The 19,365-nt window shown below is 41.7% G+C and overlaps 1 protein-coding gene across 1 annotated transcript in view; it reads left to right on the forward strand.

Moving 5' to 3' along the window:
- efnb1 (ephrin-B1) overlaps positions 1-19,365 on the forward strand; it is a 62,452-nt gene that overhangs the window by 16,232 nt on the left and 26,855 nt on the right. The window contains exon 2 of the mRNA XM_004073539.5: positions 8,397-8,674. Within this exon, the coding sequence (XP_004073587.1) occupies positions 8,397-8,674 (278 nt within the window). The remainder of the gene's footprint in view (positions 1-8,396; positions 8,675-19,365) is intronic.

A 19,365-nucleotide genomic window follows, 5' to 3' on the forward strand; every position in this document is an offset into this window, starting at 1 on the left:
AAAAAAATACATTTGTGAATGAAATATTGCTGTTTTTTGAGATTGAGCACTGTGGAATTGTGTGAGTGACTGCGCTGTGCTTGTAGCAGACACATATCACCTACCGGACTCCCCTACCCATCCATCTCTCTGTGTTCCTCACAATAGCAGGAATACATTAAAAAAGAGCGAGTCAGGCGGGAAGGGACACAAGATAAATATTGTGTATTTTCCCTCCCTTCCCCATGCAATTGTCTTTCGTAGTGACAGATGGACAATGAAAGTATTTTGAACTTTGCAGCGCGCTAGCTTTTACGTTTGGGGTTCAGAGCTGTGCTGTCAAAGCCAGACGTGCTCCGGCAGAGATTGATTGATTTGCTTTTTGTGCACCAAGTCTTCCCTTTGTTCTTCCAAGAAGGCTTTGGTGTCTTTCCAGATTGTCTGACTGTGCCATATTAACACCTGTTAACAACATACAGGCTTATAAAATATAGACTCGGCTCCATTTGGGTTGTAAAGTTTTGCAGTAAAATTTGAACTAGAAGCAGTTAATTTTCTACATTCTGAGAGAGAATATGATATGCACTCTGGAAGGCTAAAATATTGTATTTAGTTTGGCATAGGATGCACATTTTTAACTGATTTCATTTTATAATAGTTTTATTAGGGAACGGTAAACAAGTCTGTTAGCTAGATTAAGATGGAAATAAGAGAAATTGCTCTTATTTGGCTTTGGGGGAAAAAATGCACAAATGCACTTAGCAGATCCTATAACTTCACACTGAATAAGGAACGTAGCTAAATGGTACGAAAATAAATCTACAAGCTAAACAGATAAACTCGGTTTGGAGAAAGAACAAAGTCTGCCCTGATTTAATTCCAAATGCTCATTTAAGCCAAGCTAAGTGAAGTTGAGTATGCCAAGTAAACAGTTGCTTGGTTTGGTCTCATTTTGAATTCACAGAAAGACAAAAATTGATTTATTTTCCTAAAAAAAACAGCAACTAATGAAAATGTTCCAAATGTCAGACAAATTCCCTTTTAGAAAATCCTCATTAGCAATGGGTGTCAGGTTTGTTTTGAAGATCCTCTTCTTTTTTCCAGTCCGGGGCTGATTTGATTCCCAGATGTGTTGGTGTTAAATAAAACTGCTGAGCCAGGCGGTGACACCTCCTCCACTGGCAAGCTCGACATCTGACTCCCTTCAAGCATGCAGTTAAAGATTTAGCCGACTTAAGCTCCAAAGTGTATCCTGTCTCTCATCTTCAGCGGCTCACGTTGCCTTATTGTTCAAACTAAAGTTAACTGTGTCGGGCAATGCTGGGATGGGAGGGGCCACTGCTGTAAAAGGGCGTGTGACTAATTTTATGTAATTACGACAGAATTGCCATAAATAAAATGTATGAGGGATTGTTTGTGAGCTTTTCAGTGTTTGTAAACCAGTTTGAATAAACACCAAAATTAAAGGAGGTTATTTTTTAAAGGCTTTCAAAGGGATGGAGACGCAGGGTAGAAAATGGCCTCTGGTCACTACTTGGACAAGCTGTGTGGGTTTGAAAAAAACATTATTTTTTAGTTTCCTTTAATTTTGCTCCGTCTTTCACCCTGCCAAGTAGAAAACAATGCTGCGTGTATATGATGGCGCAATATTTCATTGGGGGGGGGTTCCTGAGTCTTTGCTCCTGCACCGTGGTCCATCCCGTCCTGACTGTTCTCGGTCTTGAGGGATTCTTTTCTGTAGGGCCCTCCTCATCACAGCTTTGGCTGTGACTGGGGGTGCTTGGCGCTGCAACACTCGCCCTCTCTGGCCTGTATGCACACATGTACTGCAAACACACTCACACATACAGTGGGTCCGGGCCAGGCGGGTTTGGCTGTGACTGGACGAGGCCTGTGGAGAGATCTTTACGAAGCATGCAGGGCCCATCTGTGGCTGCGCCTCGGTGATGGAAGGCAGCTGGCTGGGTGTGTTTGTGAGTGTGTGAGCGTGATATGCTGTGGTCAGAGGAGGAACCAGAGGTGGAGGAGGGTAGAGTGGGTTTGAGTCACAGACAAATATCAGAACTCATGTTAAATTTGTCGCAATTTTGAATCGTCTCCTTTATTCTCCTTTCCTCACCTCTCTTCTCCTTCGCGGAGTCGTCCAGCTGGAAGAGCTCAGGCTTCTGGATGAATAAGTGGAGACCCAAAGAGCCACAGTCTGGGCTTTCTCCTGCTGTCAGTGATATGGTGGATGACGTTCAATCACAACCACATACACTCTTTGCTCGCTCAAACTCCACTGCTCTTTAAGAGGGATGGGCACGGCACTGACAGAAACCACAGAGGCCATAAGAAGAAACAGATTATGCTCTTTCTCCTCCCTAATGACTCCCTTACACTCCTCTCACTCAACAGTCCTCTTCAGCTTGTTCGTCTTGTAGCATCGTCCACTTCTGTCCTCCTCGTGGCAAGGCCATCTGGACGTCATCTCGTTAGCTCATTACACTCACAGATTGTGTGAGGCCAACCCATCATGTGACAGTGATAGAAGGCGAGCGTACTAAGCTTATTTGAGGAACACGAGAGGTGTGTGTCGTGCCTGTGTTATAACTCGCCTGTGTGCAACTGTCTTGAGTCACACTAAATCTGATCTGCTCTGCATGCCAGCCTGTTGACTGAGCTGTCAGAGGCCAGAGTGTGTTAGTCTGTGAGAGCGAGAGGGCGTCTGTGTTCACACGTACAGAAGCAGCTCTTCTCAAAGTTAAATTCAAGAAACTCTGTCTGACTTTTCCTGCCTCTGACATTATCATTTGTTTCTTTAACGGGGACAGGCTGAGGGGGAAGTGCTTAGGTTTCTATTTTACAGCAAGTTGTCGATTCTGTCCTTCCTCGGTTAAAAAACATTGTGTCTTCGGTTTAATTTTTCCAATACCCTGGTTTGTCTTCCAATTCTATATTAAGGGTCAAATCCTTCCTGCTTTGCTAAACAATTCAGGAGCCAGATGGAGCTTGTTTTGCTTAATTTCAGGATGCCTTTGTTTGTCGGTGGGACTGTCTATGTGTGTGTGTGTGGCCTTCTCCAGCACTGAGGCCACTTGTTTACCGTGTTTGACATCTGAGGAAATCGGTGAGTGTATGCTGCGGGGCTTGTGTTTATGCTTGTGTGTTTATAGTTGGGCCTCCTAAATAGCATCTGCCCCCGCGACAGCCTGACAGAAGCCAGCAATGTATGCAAGCTTGGCCACAGGCTACAAATCCAGACCGGTGACTGACCCACCATCTCCGGAGATGGAGACGGTCGGAGTCCACCATGTTACGGCACATTTCTCTGGAGCAGAGTGGAACGTCCCAGCAGTTGGGTGATATGTGCCTTTGCCGGTATGAAACGGTCCGACGGCGTCGGCTGTGAAGATATTAACCACACATCAAGAGCGAAGCCATTTCAGAGTTTCTCGCTTGAATGTTTCCATTGTGAGCCTTTGTGGCTTGGTCTTGATGGATCTGAAAAGCGGTTTTAAGGCTCACACACCCTCTGCTATTGGGCTTTCATTTTAAAATTACTGACTTGATTGAGAACAGCTTACATTCATGCCTTATGATTAGACCTAACAGTGGCTGCTTCAGGCAAGTTAGTCAGTTTTAAATCCCTGCTGCTATTCACCTTACACAAGAGCTGGAGTACAATGGCCATTGCATAGCATGCTTTGTGTTCTTTGCTGACTTCAGTGTAACCCTGCCATGTGGATGAATTAGTGTTGTGCTTTACTAGAAAGCATAAAATCTATCTGCTCAGTTGACCCCTGGCATATTGATTCAAATTACCATAAATATCTACCTTATGGAAAGAGTCATCTCCTGTAATATGGGGAAACAGCTTGTTTTGTGGATAATTTAGCTGAAGTAATGATAGATTTAGGAACATTTTGCCTGGTGTGATAAATACCCTTCAGATATCAGAGTGAATTAAGTACCTGTTGCATTGAGGACCACATGTAGAGTGTGTGGGCGTTAGCTTGTTTTTGCAGGATACGCTCAAATGTTTTTGCATTCTTAAGGTCTTAGGGACAAGTTGAGGGATTGACTGGCCGGTTGCAGTATGAGACATGGAAAAGACCTGGATCTGGGAATGTTCTGCTGGACTAGATGAATGCCATATAAAGAGGAGGGAATACAATTTAAACTGTATTGTCTTGATATGATCCCTCCTCCTCCTCCCTCAGATCCAGTGTCTCAGGTCCATTCATCCAACAATGACTGCCAGTGCAGTGCTGAGGGCTGAGGCCTGAGCTGGCTGGATGGGGGTGCAGAGCGTGAGGGGGAAGGGGGCGGACCGAGGCTCTGTTAGGGGCTTTGAGTGGGCCTTAGTGTGGGCAGCGTTTTATATGAAAGTCGGTGAGGGCAGAGTGCTTGAATAAGGGTGGCTGGGAAGTTGGGCTGGGAAGGTCCAGGATGCACCCCACAGTGCTTTTGTGTACTCCCACATCCATGTACGAGTGTGACAGAGTACGGGAGACCCGGGGTGGGGGGTTTGTGGGCTTGCATCTGTGAGATCATGTGCTCATATTCACCAGTGGAATGTAAAAAGGAGAAGAAGGGAGTTCTGGTCTCTTTTCATTGTTTTCTCTTCTGTTCTCTGCTGTGCTGTGGCGTAGGCCTGTTTGCATAAGCTCTTTACAGGATTGAGCCATCCAGATGAAACAAAACCAAACTCATTTGGCTGTTTTGAAAACGATTCTCTTTATTTTGTTAGGTTCAGGCAGATCCACCTCGTTTGACATGAGAGGGGATAAAGGCTCCCTCACGTTCGGGGTCATTTCCCAGGAGCATTATTTGCATCTGCACAGCTCTTCCTCTGTGCTCTCCAACTTCTTTCATCAACAGGTCCTAAAAAGTCCCCAGACAACATGAATGAAAGATGCAATTCAACCTCCCTTTTCCCCCAGTTTTTCCCTTTCGACCTCTTCAAAAGTACAATAATCTTCAGTCACTCGCCTCCTCCTCTCCATTGCGTGGCTGTGTGTAAAACCGGAGTGGTGCTGATTAAGCCAACAGAGAGACAAACAGGAGACAAAGTCCCAGCCCACCAGTTTAGTTTCACATCCTGGACTGGAGCTGGGCTGCTGCTTGCCAAGTGGAGGGCTTTTAAACTGGGCTAAACACTAATTGCTGCCCTATTTCTTTTATGTTGCTTCTTTCCCATCTGCGATGGCGCTTCCAGACCTCCACAGCAGCCAGAGCCTCATTATAGAGGACAGTTAACAAAGGCTGGGAAACAGAAGCAAGAGAATTCACTTAGGATAGCTATCTAACCACCAACTATAAGACCTGCTCCTAAAATTGAATCAATGACAGAGGCCGGCTTGTGATAAATCCTTCTGGGATATTAAGGTATTACGGTTTTGGAAATCTCAATTATTAATCTAAATTGCTGAGACTTACTATGATAATGTAGTAAGTATGTTGTAATACAGAAGCGTGCTGGAGTACTCATTGTGTTTTTTAAGCTTTTAAAGTTTTTCATATTTTAACAACAATTACCTTATATAAACAGTGCACTAGGCAAAGTCTCCTTGCACGTTTGCCTGGTTTTGCCTCAGTTTTACCTCAGTTTCTGTTTTTTATATTTCTGTGTGAGTCAGAAGAAGGATTGAAGGGTTGACAGGAAAAAAAGATTGAGGGAAACGTTGAAGAGATGAATAAGAGGAAAGGATGAAGCAGAATGGAATGAGATCGCAGAGTTGAAGTGGAGAGTGGGGGGGGGGGGAGATGGGGGGGAAAGAAGGGGGGCGGTCACTAACAAAGCCTAATGTTGCCATGGAAACTTGTTTATGCCTCACTGATGCATCTTGTAGATCCAATTAGAGACTGATTGTGTCTGTGTCTTCATAGACACATGCACGTGCACCCTGACGTGGTGTGTGTGCACGCTCGCGCAGCTCTGTGTAAATCATATGTCTGCTCACATGCACACTAGAGAGGGCGACCGCCGAACACTGGCAAATCATTGAGAGATGTAGGACAAAGGAAACCCCGTGTCCTCTGTCTTATCGCCCCTTGAATTAATGCGACTCCCCCCCTCCCCTCAACTCCATCATCAGACAATAGTTGAGAAATAACGTCTCACCCCACTCCAACTGTTGCACAAAATAACTATAACTGAAAAGAAGAGTTGCAAAAAGGATTTTAAAGAATCACTTTTAATGAAAATCATGTTGTGGGTCATCTTTTTCTGACAATGGAAGACATATATAAAGAAAATGAAGCTCTAAATTTCTTTCCTTAGTATTTCTTTATTCAAATTGTTGTGAATTAGGTTTGAAAAAGAGTTAGTTTGTGTTGTAAAAAACACACAGGGCGGGCCACAAACTCCCTGCTTCGCTCTATTCTAATGCATCTTGTAGACGACTAAATCCATGTCTAACCTCATTGTCTTCGTCCAAGCTGACATCTGGATCAAAACTGTACTGCTGGAAAGCTCCTAACTTGCTCAGCGGCAATGGTCCCACCCACAACTCATAGGCAAATTTCTAATGAATTACTTCATCTGTGCAGAAACTATGTCCTTGAAAACAACACAGGTTTTTTAATTTAATTTTTTTAGCTAAAAACTATAGGTGTAACAATTCATTTTACCAATAATTTGATTCATTTCATAATTTGTAGTTGCTGATATGATTCGTAGTCAATATTTTTTTCATTTAGAACGATCTATTTCATTTCAATTCACAGACCTAAAACTAATCCAGCCAAAAATTCAACCAGTGGGACTCAGAGATAAATACTTGGGTACTGAACAGCGCAGGTGGAGTTTTACAGAATCCTTGTATTTCCTTCTTTTTTCCACACATTGGACTGTAATAATGGCTTCATCATTTTTTGCTGCCGTCACATGTACGTTTTAGTAAAATAAACCCACTGCACCTCAATTCAAATAGTATTTTCCAGTATCGATATAATCGATTTATTTTAAATTGAAGCGATTTGATAATGACATAGGTCGATTTGATTAAAAAGTTGCTTTGAAAAGATTGAACTAGTTGGATCGTAGGAATACAAATCAAATCATCAATTAAGTTGATTGATTGTTAACATTTGCTAAAACCGGCTTAATCATAATTAAATTACCAGTGGGAATACTTTTAAAATAGCTCAAAAGATGATCAGAGTGTGTTTTTAAACATTTTATTTGGCTTTTATTTTTTTATATTAAGAAAGAAAAGATCTAAACTTTGGTTATCACGAGAAAATATGACTCCTTATAGTCTCATTTTGAAAATATTGGCTATTTGCCAGTGTTTAACTTTGTAAGATGACCTGCGATTGCACTCCCCCCGCTTGCACTGCCTCGCTCCTCTATCAGTCCCTCTCAGAACCCATGACTGCCCTCTTTTCACCGAAGAGTCAGTCATTTAGTGGTGAAATGATGTGTGTGATGATGAAATGAGGGACAGCAGATAAGGTGAGATTACTCTCTGAGAGAGAGAGAGACAGAGGGAGCTAGCGAGGGCCCCCGGTTGCTGATGTCTTGTTAAAACGTGAGGGATCAGGAAGAACAACAAATGCATCGCGCGTTGCTAAATCCAGCCTAAATCCGCTGGCATGGGCAGATCTAGCAGATAGCCCTGCTGCTGTGCTCACAGTCTGCAATCACAACACACACACGCACACACACATGCACATACGCGCCAGTGCATAAACACACCCGTGGTCAGTCCGGCTGTCTGGGTTAATGCTTGGCTAACTGGGACAGCAGAGCTGAACCATGTTGACATTTTAAGCTTCAAACAAGTCCAGAACAATGATTCAGCCCATCTGCCCCCCACCTCTCCCACAGGATTGCAACCTCAGCTCATTTGCTGACCGACCAGCACGCATAAACACACAAGGAGAAATGCAGGAACATACACAACATCACACACTCTTCTCACGTCCTCCCCTTTTTTGGTAATAAAGGAGATCAACAAACTGATCTTGTAGTGAGAGGAGAGGTATTGTAAAGTCACATCAATTATCTTTATTACCTGGTAGATGCTCAGGCCGGGCGGAAGGTCATCATCCTCCGCCCGCTGTCCTCCTCCAAAATCGTCCTTAATCTTCAAAATCGGCTGCAGCACTGGCATCAGAAATCCTTTTTTTGTTTCTAATCCCATCTGTGGGAGCCATTTTGAGTTGGGCCATCTTGTTTCATTTTTTTTTTGGTAAACTTTAGGTATGCTTTGATTCGTGTCCAAGTATGAGGGAAAACTTCAGAGGATTTATGTGGAATGCTCTGTTGGCTAATTCCGAGCTGCGTCAAGCTGCAACATGTAACGCGACTTCTGGAAAGGCCTTGTCAGACAAAGCTAAACCAATAACTCCCACAGCTCAAAGTATTAAGACTGTATAAACTGTTTTTTATGAAGTGGTAACCAATACTTCTTTCTCTCGTCTGCCAGGTTTCTTGCCGGAAAAGGCTTAGTGATCTACCCTGACATCGGAGACAAACTGGACATCATCTGTCCCAAAGCGGACCAAGGAAGAGATTATGAGTACTACAAGCTGTACCTGGTGAAGAGAGAGCAGGCGGAGAGCTGCAGTACTGTACTCGATCCAAATGTACTGGTCAACTGCAACAAGCCTGAGAAGGACATCAAATTCACTATCAAATTCCAGGAGTTCAGTCCAAACTACATGGGCTTGGAGTTCAGGAGGAAACTCAACTACTACATCACCTGTAAGTTTGACAGGAAAGACGATTTACTGTTGATATTGTGCTTCATAATGTTCACTCAACCGCAGCAGACTGCCGAACACTCTGGGTAATAATCTCTGTTTCACATTCAGTCACACGCAGTCACCCTCAGGAGCTTCACGGCAAAACTGAGATTTAATGGCAGCTGATGCAGACCCAAAGCAACAGCTGGAGGTGCATTGCTTAAGGCAGAGTGGTGTTAGCTGTGGAGGCTTTCAGGCACTCGGTTTCATTGCAAACCAGCAACCTATTTTTCAAAATGTTGTTTCTTAATTAGTGAAAAAACGTTGTGTAGAAATTAAAACAAAACAAAAACCACATACAGTTTGCAAATAATTCAAATTATCATTATCATCATTATTTATAAAGTACTTTAATACAAATAAAAATTGAAAAAAAGCACTGTACATTAAAGCTGAGCATAATAAAAAACAGTTAAAGACAAATGTAATATATAATTAAATAGAAAAATAATAACTATCTAAAGGTAAAAAACATAAAACACAACAAAAACTGATCTTGACAATAATATTGATCAATATTTATCATTAAAGATTGATAATAAAAAATGCACAAAACAAAAATGTATCTATGCCAATCATAAGTGATGCTTGTATGACTAACACTGTCATGCTAGACCTTATTTTTTTAGAAAACAAAATATATGTTTTTATTAATAGTTTTTAATTAACTTTAATGTATTTAAATCATATAAATGATTTTAAAATACCTTTAAAAACTTTCTAAATTACAGTACCAGTGTTTAGGGAGAGCCAAAGGTCACAAACTTTTAAACATTATTTTATTGAACTTTTCACTTGAAAATATTCACAAATCCACCAAAAAACTACCGGTAATAATGAAATTTTAATTTACTTTTTTTGGGTCAATGTTTGAGCTTTTGTTTTAGAAAAAAAAAAACACAAACTCAACTGTCGTAATTTTAAGTTTAATCCTTTCTGTTGTTTTGCTGCACTTACTGAGCATTAAAAAAATCTGTTTGATAAATTTCAAAACATCAATTGTTTAATAATGACCACAGTTGGCATCTGCAGTTTTGAAAGAGAACAAACTAGAACCTGCGGCAACATTTTGGGGTTCCGTTTGCAGTTAAATAGATTCAAAGTTTTGTCAAATGTAAGAAGTTTTACAGTTGCTTGTCAAACTTTACATAGAAGTTTGAAGTTGTTTGACACCAAATTGCGGCTGAGTTCAAACCCTTTTTTTTTTTATATGACAGTCACTCTGTGTCTTGTCTTCTGATATGCATCTCAGGTTGAAAGAACCACTTAGCTCAACAAAAATGCCCACAGGATCAAGAGGTGGTCACTTGAGGAGCTGGTAACTCTACGATTAATGCAGAAGCTTCCCTTAGCTGCACTTTTTTGTGTGTAAGCTCCTTGTCGTGGATAGCGGTGCTGTCAGGATTTTGGGTGGGTAGTGTATAAGGAGCTGGAGGAGGTGAAACCACAGCAGAGACCACAGGTTTAACGGGAGGAGTCAGGGGAGCAGGAAAAGCTGAAACCGCAGCCGAGTCTGCGAACGGACTGGGTGCTGGCTCTGTTTCAGTCAGGTTTCTGCTCAAACCCTCTAGTGCTGCAGTGAAGACCACAGGTTCAATGGGAGGAGCTGGAGTGGCAGGAAAGTCTGAAACCACAGCCCAGTCTGGTTCCCGGGCAGGTTTTGGCTCCTTGTCCATAGGCTTTTCATTTACATTCCCCTTAGTCTGAACATTAGAAATGGAGTCAGGCTCAACAGGAGGTTGGGGGTGGAATTCATGTCTCCACGGGGGGTTTTAGCCCTGCATTGGCTGCTGGCCGCTACTCTGTCACAGCAGGGATAATGTCATCCTGCCTGGAATGACGGTACGAGGGTCAGCAGTGGGTGTCAGATGAGCTAGTCCTTTGAGGCTCTGCAGCTGAAGCATCCAACAAATGTTCCCCACTGAGACATTCACTATTTTACTCAGCTGCTCTGCTGCAAACTTAGCGATTCTGCTCATCAGGATGTAGACAGAACCGTTTTATCCCTGACGGAGCAGCAAAAGATAAACTGCTGTTCACACCAGTCAGATAGCGGAGCTTTGCTCCAAAGTGATTTTTTTCGTTTAACTCCTACAAATGCTGAGCTATTAGGCAAGCGTGTTTACAGATGGATGGGTGGGAAGCACTCAGAAGCCCTGCAGGACTCTTTGACTCACCTGCATCTCCACTTTTTCTGGATTCAGCGGTTCCTGGAGATTGTTTATCTGAAACTTTGGATAATCGTGTTACTCTGAGAACTCTGGGATCTCTATAGGCCACTGTCAGCATAAATACATATAATATTAATAAAACTTTATTGAAGATATTAAAACACTGGTGTTTAATAGGAGTCACGTTGAACTTGCAAGAAAACGAAACATTGTGGATTAATGAGATTTTAGAAATATCTAAGTTTCAAACTCAATGTCCCTCCTTTTTTGCTGACTTCTCACACCTAAAATCAGATATCAGAGTTTGGAAATATTTGGACGATGATCTAAAACTTGACATCAAACTGCTCCAGCTCTCAAGTTTCTGCTCCCACCAGCCTGAGCAGAGACTTGGCATCTTTCTCTTCGAAACCTCCCAGCTCAAACTCCCAAAGAAAACAGGGGATCTACTTCTTCTTTGACCAAGGTCTTTGTTAGAAACAGATTGAACTAGCATTTACAGAGCAGAGGCAATAATTCTGAACTCAAGCATGCTTTTATCTGGTTAATTAAAGGTAATAAAATGTGCATTTCATCACAGAACTGAGGCGATTTCTTAGACAAACCAGATGGAATGAACTGATCTAATTTAATTTATTGCATTTTTGAGTAATGTAATTTGTTTTAAGTATTTTTAGAGTTTAAAGAAACAACTTTTAAAATCACGATTACTTCTAATCAAAAATGTATCAAAAATAATTATAATAATAATTAGACAGCAGTTTTGTTGGATGACGACATTAAACTTCTTAAAGTTCCACTTCTATTTTCTTTCGATCTATTGTAAAGTTATTCCCAGTGGTCTGGTAATTATGAGTTAGCTATTTTTGGCCATAATCATAAAATCTGTGTCATTTTCTAGGACATGTGGTAGGACTGTTGGCGTAAAGTAAGCCTTCCTCCATTTCCCATCATCCAGCTCTTTACAAGCTCTCACGCTAGCTTACAGCCCCTCACAAGCCCAACCTCCCATTAACAGTGCAACAAAAATGGCGAGCAATATCGGTGCTATCCAAGTGTACAGTTTTTAGAGCCAGATGCCAGCTCAGACAAGGGAAAAGAAGGATCTATTTGTCTGTGGAAGCATCGGGATGAAGGGAGGAGGGAGCTTGTGGCCTGCTGACTGTAGCCCCTGTGTCCATGCTACAAGCTTTTTCCAACTGCATTTTTTTGTCTGCTCCCGATTCATATTAATTTGGTTAAAGAAATACTCAGAAACGTAATTTTAAGCTTAATTTTCTTTATAGATGTCCCCCATTATGAGAAAATGCCACAAGAACATGTTAAAACCCAATTTTCATGAGAGTAGGTCTTAAAAATGATTTAAATCCAAAAAGTGAACCAAAACACAACTAAACTAGTCATCTGAGATGGTATCTGAGTCAGCAGAGCTCTTCATGTGATTAATACTTTCAGTTACTGTTTAAAATGGATGAAAAAACAGCAAACTTGAGATTCTCGCAAGTAGACTTCTGTGCTCCATTCACTGAAATTTGTCAGTGTTTGCTGCTGTTTTTTTTTTCTTTTTCTTTTTTTAAATACCACTTCAAGAAAATCCACAACAAAGTTCTTACAAGTCTGAGTTCAGAAAACAAGACTCCAGCGGTTCAACATCAGGAAAGCTCTCTCCACAGATGTGGGGGAAATTGTGTGAGTTCGGACAGAAATGTTTCCTTATCTGACACATCAGAGAAGGTCGCCACAGAGAAAAGTCTTTTTTTTTTTTTTTCTGCACCCAGTACAGACATGAACCAGTTTATTACATCGTTCAAAAACATCGCAGATTTATTGCGCCGATTCTTATTCCTTGGAAAACCGTGTATATGTTTCACTTCTGTAATCAGTTTAAAAGATTTTGATCTTTCGAGGTGAAAAAAGCAGCCCAGTGGTGCCACAGAGACTGCACACAGAGACACAGACTAATGTGATGTTGAATTTTCTTTTTAATGAGATTCTGTAGAATGGTGGCACTTGCTTCATAAGGCAAAATTGTTGTTGTGACACTGCATACTTCATCCTAATGAAACTGCATAGCCTGCTGTTTAATTCAGAGAGACCTGACTTTTTGACTTTTTGTTTCTGGAAAACTGCCAGTCAGGGTCCTCTGCCACATCGGTGTAATTGATTGCTCCCCAAATCAGTGCAATTATTAGAGATGATCCTGAAATTAGAAAAGCGGCGTCTGGATTCATAGGCAGTGAGCTGCGTTACGCAAGAGCAGCTGGCACAGAGAGAAATCGATAAGAGCTCCACAATCTGTGAGGAAATATGGGCTCATTTCCAAAAATGAGGCACATCGTGTAAAATTGTTGCATTCAATGTCGCTCAATTAAGATCATGCACATTGAGCGCTGTTCCCAAGTGTGGTTATTGAAACAATAATATTTTGAAATGCTTCATAAGACAGAAAGCTGCAAAAATGTTGTACGCTCCTCATTTCAATGGAAAATCCACTCAGAATGCCATCCCACGTAAGTTTTTCTTTTGATCTGTATCGGCCCCATCAGTTTTTGTAAACTCTTCCAGGCTGCAGGGAAGCATGAAGCTTGTGATGTTATCAAGTGACAATTTTCAAGGTGCTGGTTTCTTTGGCAACATGTCATGTGGGCTTTTAGGAAGCGGTTCCTGTGTTACATTGAAGCCACATGCTTTTAGAAAACACCTCGAGCGCATTTGGCATCTTTTTCAAAGATTTCCTGGGTCGTGGCTGTTTCACATATTGTCTCCTGATTACATCATAAATATTTTAACTAACTTTATTCATGACATGTGCGTGGGCACGCTGCAGTCGGATTCAGGATTAGAGCGAAAGCATCATCTTTTGCTTCAGGATGAATTCATTTTTCTACAACACTCTTGTGGTGTCTCTTTGGTCTAACAGCAGTCTTGCTGATGTGTTTTTTTATGCAAACAACTAGAAAACTTGAAAGTCTTTCTGTACAGTTTCCGACTGTAAACTCATAATGAGAGCCAGTTGGGTACCCTCAACCGGGGAGGCTTGTCTCACAGGATCCAGCTTGATGGTGGATCATTATTAGGCTCATATACAGTAACGCTGGCGCGTCAGCAGTAATCGGATGTAGCATTTGTCTCGGTATTATGTTAATGTTGTTGTTCTTTGCAGTGGGAAGAGCCTCTTTTATCTGTTGTGCTGCAGCCTGTGCATTCACCATAACACACTTCATCTATCATTTAGATAATAGCCTTGTGTGGTTTGTGAGCATTGTGTGCGGCAATTTTTTTTTTCCTCAAAGAGGGACCCTGAGATGTGGACTGGAAACGCAGCTTAAATGCACAGCTCATAATGTCCACAGAGTGTACGTCAAGGCCCCGTTACGCCAGCTTATCCTTCCCCAAGAAGATGTCAGTGCATTATCCCGGCGTCTCTGCTGGGAATGTAGTCCAGCCAGCCAGCGGAGCGGTGTAAATCTGCTCTGCCTATAAAGACCAGGCTTATCTGTGCTGATTAACGGTTGGACGTAGCAGACACACTATGTGAGATGAGAGGAAGATGCATAGGAAGCGGACATTCCTCTGAATCCTTCCTGGAGCCTTTCTTCAGTCCAACCCTTGGCCTCCGGCTCTGTTAGTCTTTCCCTCTATCGGCCCCCCCATCCACCTACAACCCTCACTCCTGCTCCATCCAGGCTGAATAAGCAACAAAATGTGTGAGGGGGTGAAAAAAAGAAAGCAGCAAATGGGGTGAATGCGTGTCTGTGAATCCCGTCCACACGGTCCCGTCCATCCCGTCCCAGCTTTGACAGGAGTTGCAAGGGGGTTAAAGGTTAAAATGCACAGCCCAGGGGTCATGGAAACACCACAGGGGGGGTCAGTAATGATAACCTGGCACTGATCTAAACCCCAGACCAGCGCCAGCTTGTGCTGTCCATCAGCACCCCCTGCCCCTAGAGTATACACACACATGTATGTATACATACACCTTTGAGCCCGTCTGGTGCAATAGTGAACAAACTGGTTATATTTCATTGCTTTGTCTAAACAAAGGATATCGAATGAGCTGTTTGTGAGGGAAATGGCTGCGCTGTGTTTAGTGGTTAGAGTGAGTAGAGGGCTGATTTTACGCAGGTGGCTTTTAAGGAAAGGAAAATGTAATGGGCAAAATGAGCAACAGAGGGAGAAAGGAATGTGTATACTCTTACACAAATACATGCAGGAATTATTTTTTATTTAGTCACGAGAAAAAGGTTTAACTTTTCAGAGCAAATGCTGATCCCAGGATAAAGTAAATGATTAGGATATTAAGATGCATGCGAGATTACCAATTTTTCTGAGTGCTTTTCCATTACAAGATGTAAACATCTCTTCAGAAAAGACGTTTTCTTCCCTCTTTTGTCCTTAATGGAAACAACACACGGGCGGATGGGGTAAAATGTCAACAGCGGTGGATACTCATTTGACAGAAGAACTATTAATTCCACTGCAGCTCTAATGTGTCATTTTATGAGAGGAAAATAGTAATATAAAAACTCTTGACAATGATCCAGACACAGCAAACGATGCTTAACAGAAATTGAAAAGGAAAGTGCCTAAAAAAGGACCCAATTGTTAGCAAATGAAGGTAAATTAAATAAAAGATCATTTTACAAACCACAGCCAAAATCCAAAAACCTGTCATTTTCAAGGACATAGTTTAAGGAGTTCACTAGAAATTCACCTCTGAGTTGTAGGTGGGATTGTTGGTGCAGAGTAAGCCCGCCCCCATTTCCCATCATCCATCTGCTAACACATTCTCCCATTAGCTTACAGTCCCTCACAGCCCCAACTTCACATTACTGTTGCAAAAAAATGGCAAGCAATATCGGAACTGTCTAGGTGTACAGTTTTTCTGCCACATGCCAGGTGAGAAGAATGTGGACATAAATGGATCTGTTTGCAAGTGGATTCATCAGAATGGAGCAGAGAAGTGGAGCTTGTAGCCCGCCCAGAGCAAATTTTCTACATCACAATGTTTTCGTCTGCTCCTTATTCACCATGATTTAAATAAAAAAATACTCAGAAACGCAATTTGATGCTTAATTTTCTTTATACATGTCCTCTAAAATCAGAAAAATGCTACAAGAACATGTTAAAAACACCAATTTCCATCAGAGTGAGTCTTTAAAGTAGACCGACTGATGTTCTTCTTATTTTTTTTGTCCTTCTAAGTGCTGGCACATCACTAAAAAAAGAAAAAAAAGTCCCCCCATTTTCTCATCATCTCTTATTGAAATAATGTGGCATGGCTGCTCGCTGATTGCTTTTCTGTGGTCTGCTGGGCGATAAATCTCAGTTTCTCATAAGGTTAAAGCCACAGAGCTGTAAACAGAGGCAGCATGTCGAGATGCACCTCTTTTTTTCCCCCCTAATTTCCTGCAGGGTTAGCCTGATCCCTCCCGACAGCTGTCACTCTCAATAGCGCCGTACCATCGTGGACCCTGACACGTGCCGGTTTCCCCCGTCAGAGTACTGCCACGGGGAAGCATACACTTTTTCATCTCAGTGAACATAATAATGTCCAGTCACAACAAACACTGAGTTTATTCTAGATAGTTGTTTTTTTCTGTTTGCTTTTTTTGGGTGAACCCATCTGGAATTTGGCTGTTTATTTGAGAAACAAGGAGGAAATGATAAGCATTTTTTTTTTTTGGGTAATAGGAAAGGCTGTGCTCATTTCCTGAATCATTGGGATATGACCCAGTTTCAAAAACAAACAAACCTGAGATGATATCCGACATGCTGCATGTGACCCGTTCTACGGATCGGATTAAGGTTATAAAGCCGGTTGTAAACCTTTTGTTTTATTGCAGCAAGGGCTTTCCCCCCACCCCACAGAACCTACAGATAGTTAACTTCATTATAAAGGGCTCTTCCTTCAAATGCTCCCACACAGAAACTCGCTGCAATAACGCACAATTTAAAAAATATAAAACTCACAGTCATGCATGCAAACAAAGTCTTGTGTGCAGCTAAACACTGATAGAGGCAGCTTGATTTAATAAAAGTACTCGGATTAGAAAAAAAGTGTTAAATGTCAAGTCTTTGAAAATGATCATGATCAAATTCTAACCACATATAAAAAAAAAGCAGCTGTCTGTTGTCAGATCGAAGACCCATTGATTTCTAGATTACAGGGGTGCAAAAACATACATTTGTAAATCACTTAAATTAGTTTTTGTGGAGGACTGCTAACAGTTAACATCTGGGAACACCCATCAGTAAAATCACATTGAAAGATTTTAATTAAAAAGCGATGGAAGCTGTCCAGGACTTCCCTTTAGCATCGTTTATAGACTCTCTCATGTGCTTATTATGAGAGAGGAACAAAAGGATGTTTTCATTTTATGGCACAACTGTCAGATTGTGGACATTAAAAAGCCCTGACGTGGCATTTAATGAGTATTTATGTTCCCCTTGGCTCTACTTAATCTTCTGTTTTAAAATGGATGAAAACGAATAACAAACACTCTGGAAAATATGTAATTTGAATGATCTAATTTATTAGGAGTATCAGATAGTGTCTTTCATGCGGTGAACTTAAAAAACACAGAAAAAGCGGTTTAAAAGCACATTCTACATCAAGTAGGACCATTTTCAAAGAAGTTTTTGCTTGTTAAGCCACTTTACACTAACAGACAAAGTATTAAAGAATAAAAAAATGGTTTTGCTTTGATGCATAATAAAACATAGCATACAACTCAAGAATAAAATATTTCTTTTAAAGATTCCCAAAGTGATATGAGGAAGCTAGAGGAAAAAATAGTGTTTAAAACAAGATGTATATACGGACAGAACCCCTTTAAGTTCTTTTTAATGCCCCGATGATTCATAGTTAAAGCGTAAATTGGCTTAACAAATGAAAACCACATTCCTTTGAAAACGGTCATGTCAAAGGACTGGACTGAAAATGAGTGAAAAAGCAGCTGCTGTCCGGAGAAAAATCCTGAAAAAAACCCTCAGAAAACCCGGAGATTTGTTGCTCAAGCCCACTTTGAAAGATAACCAGAAAAGTCTGGCTCCCTGGAAACACCGTCCTAAAGAAATGAGGTGCAGCTTAAGACTTTTTTCTTATTTCCAGTTGTCTGTCTCTTTTTTTTTTCTTTTTGCCATTAAGTCATCTTCCAAATCACAAAGATTTTATGGTACGGGTTATTTACGTTACTGATTTGAGTTTAAAGCTGCTAATCAGTAAGCCTTAAAGGATTTCATTTTCAAAGTAAACCTGGCCAACAGGTCAGGTTAGCAGTGGAGCAGCCTGGCCCCTGATAAGGAGCTTTAACCCCCCTGTGAGTGAATATGGCCCGGTGTTTATTAGCGCGCCAGAGTAATATATGCCTTTTTGCTTGCTTTGCAAATCTATCCAGGCTGGCTTTGCTGCTTCTCCTTTGGATATTTCGCTCGTTGAGGGTTAGCAGGCACAGCGTTATTGTCGCCGGTTATTGCCTTTCGTTTATTACAGGGGAGTTTGTTTAGAGTGGAGGGGGTTTGTTGGGGAGGGCACTAGGTCCCTGCCTTGGAGAGGGCTGCTCACATGTCTACACAAGTGTACGGTAACCATTGGTTACGACGGAGCGAGATGAAGCTGATATATTCATGTATTCATCTCAATTAGCGTGCTCCAAATGCAGATACTCATCCCTCCTCAGCTGTGCTCCCTGTTTATCTTATTAGAATATTTGATCCCGCTTGCGAGGCTTCTCTTGCTCCCTTCCTCGCCGCGTTAACCCCTCGTCTTCGCTCCTCAAAACCATCCGTTTCTGCCCCAGAGCTTGTTTGAGTCCAGGTGATTTTTTTTTTTCTTGCTGATTATTTTGCGAGCAGACGTGAAAAGAAAAAAACCCCAGAAAGACTGGATTTTCTTTTCTCCTCATAAGGGTAAAACCGTATTTCTTGAGTAACCTTCCCCCTTAAAAACAATGTGGAAAGTAGCTTTCTGAGTTTGACTTATTTCTCTTTTCCTAACTTGAAACAATTTCAGCGCTTTTGCAATTCCCAAATAGCTCCAGGCTAAAAAAGGGAAGATTGCTGCATGGATTCATGTCTGGAGTTGATGGTGATTAGGAAACGTAAATGTAGGACAAGAGAAGTTGAGCATCATTGTCCATGAGGCAAATAGTTCTGGACAATTGTCGGTACATACAAAAGCACAGGATGAAACAATGAAGCCCATAATCTGAAACACTCTGCAAAGGCATATTTCTCTTTCCATCTAAAATGTTTGAGGTTGTTTGCCCTCTTCTTTGCCAACAACACATATTCTCGCGGTCTTTCTTCTACAGCCAACAGCTAATCTCAAATCACAGCTCTCTGTCTGTCAGATGGAGCTCGCTCTCCCTCTCCACCATCCCTGGAGCAGTGGTTTGTCTTTTCCAAGGCACACTCTGAAATGGCTTTGTTTTCCGACAGCCATTCAGTGGCACCCCCAGCCGGGGCCTGCCAAGAA

The sequence above is a fragment of the Oryzias latipes genome, chromosome 10 (assembly GCF_053564925.1).
Source record: "Oryzias latipes strain Hd-rR chromosome 10, Olatipes_Hd-rR_3.1".
NCBI classification, from domain to species: domain Eukaryota; kingdom Metazoa; phylum Chordata; class Actinopteri; order Beloniformes; family Adrianichthyidae; genus Oryzias; species Oryzias latipes.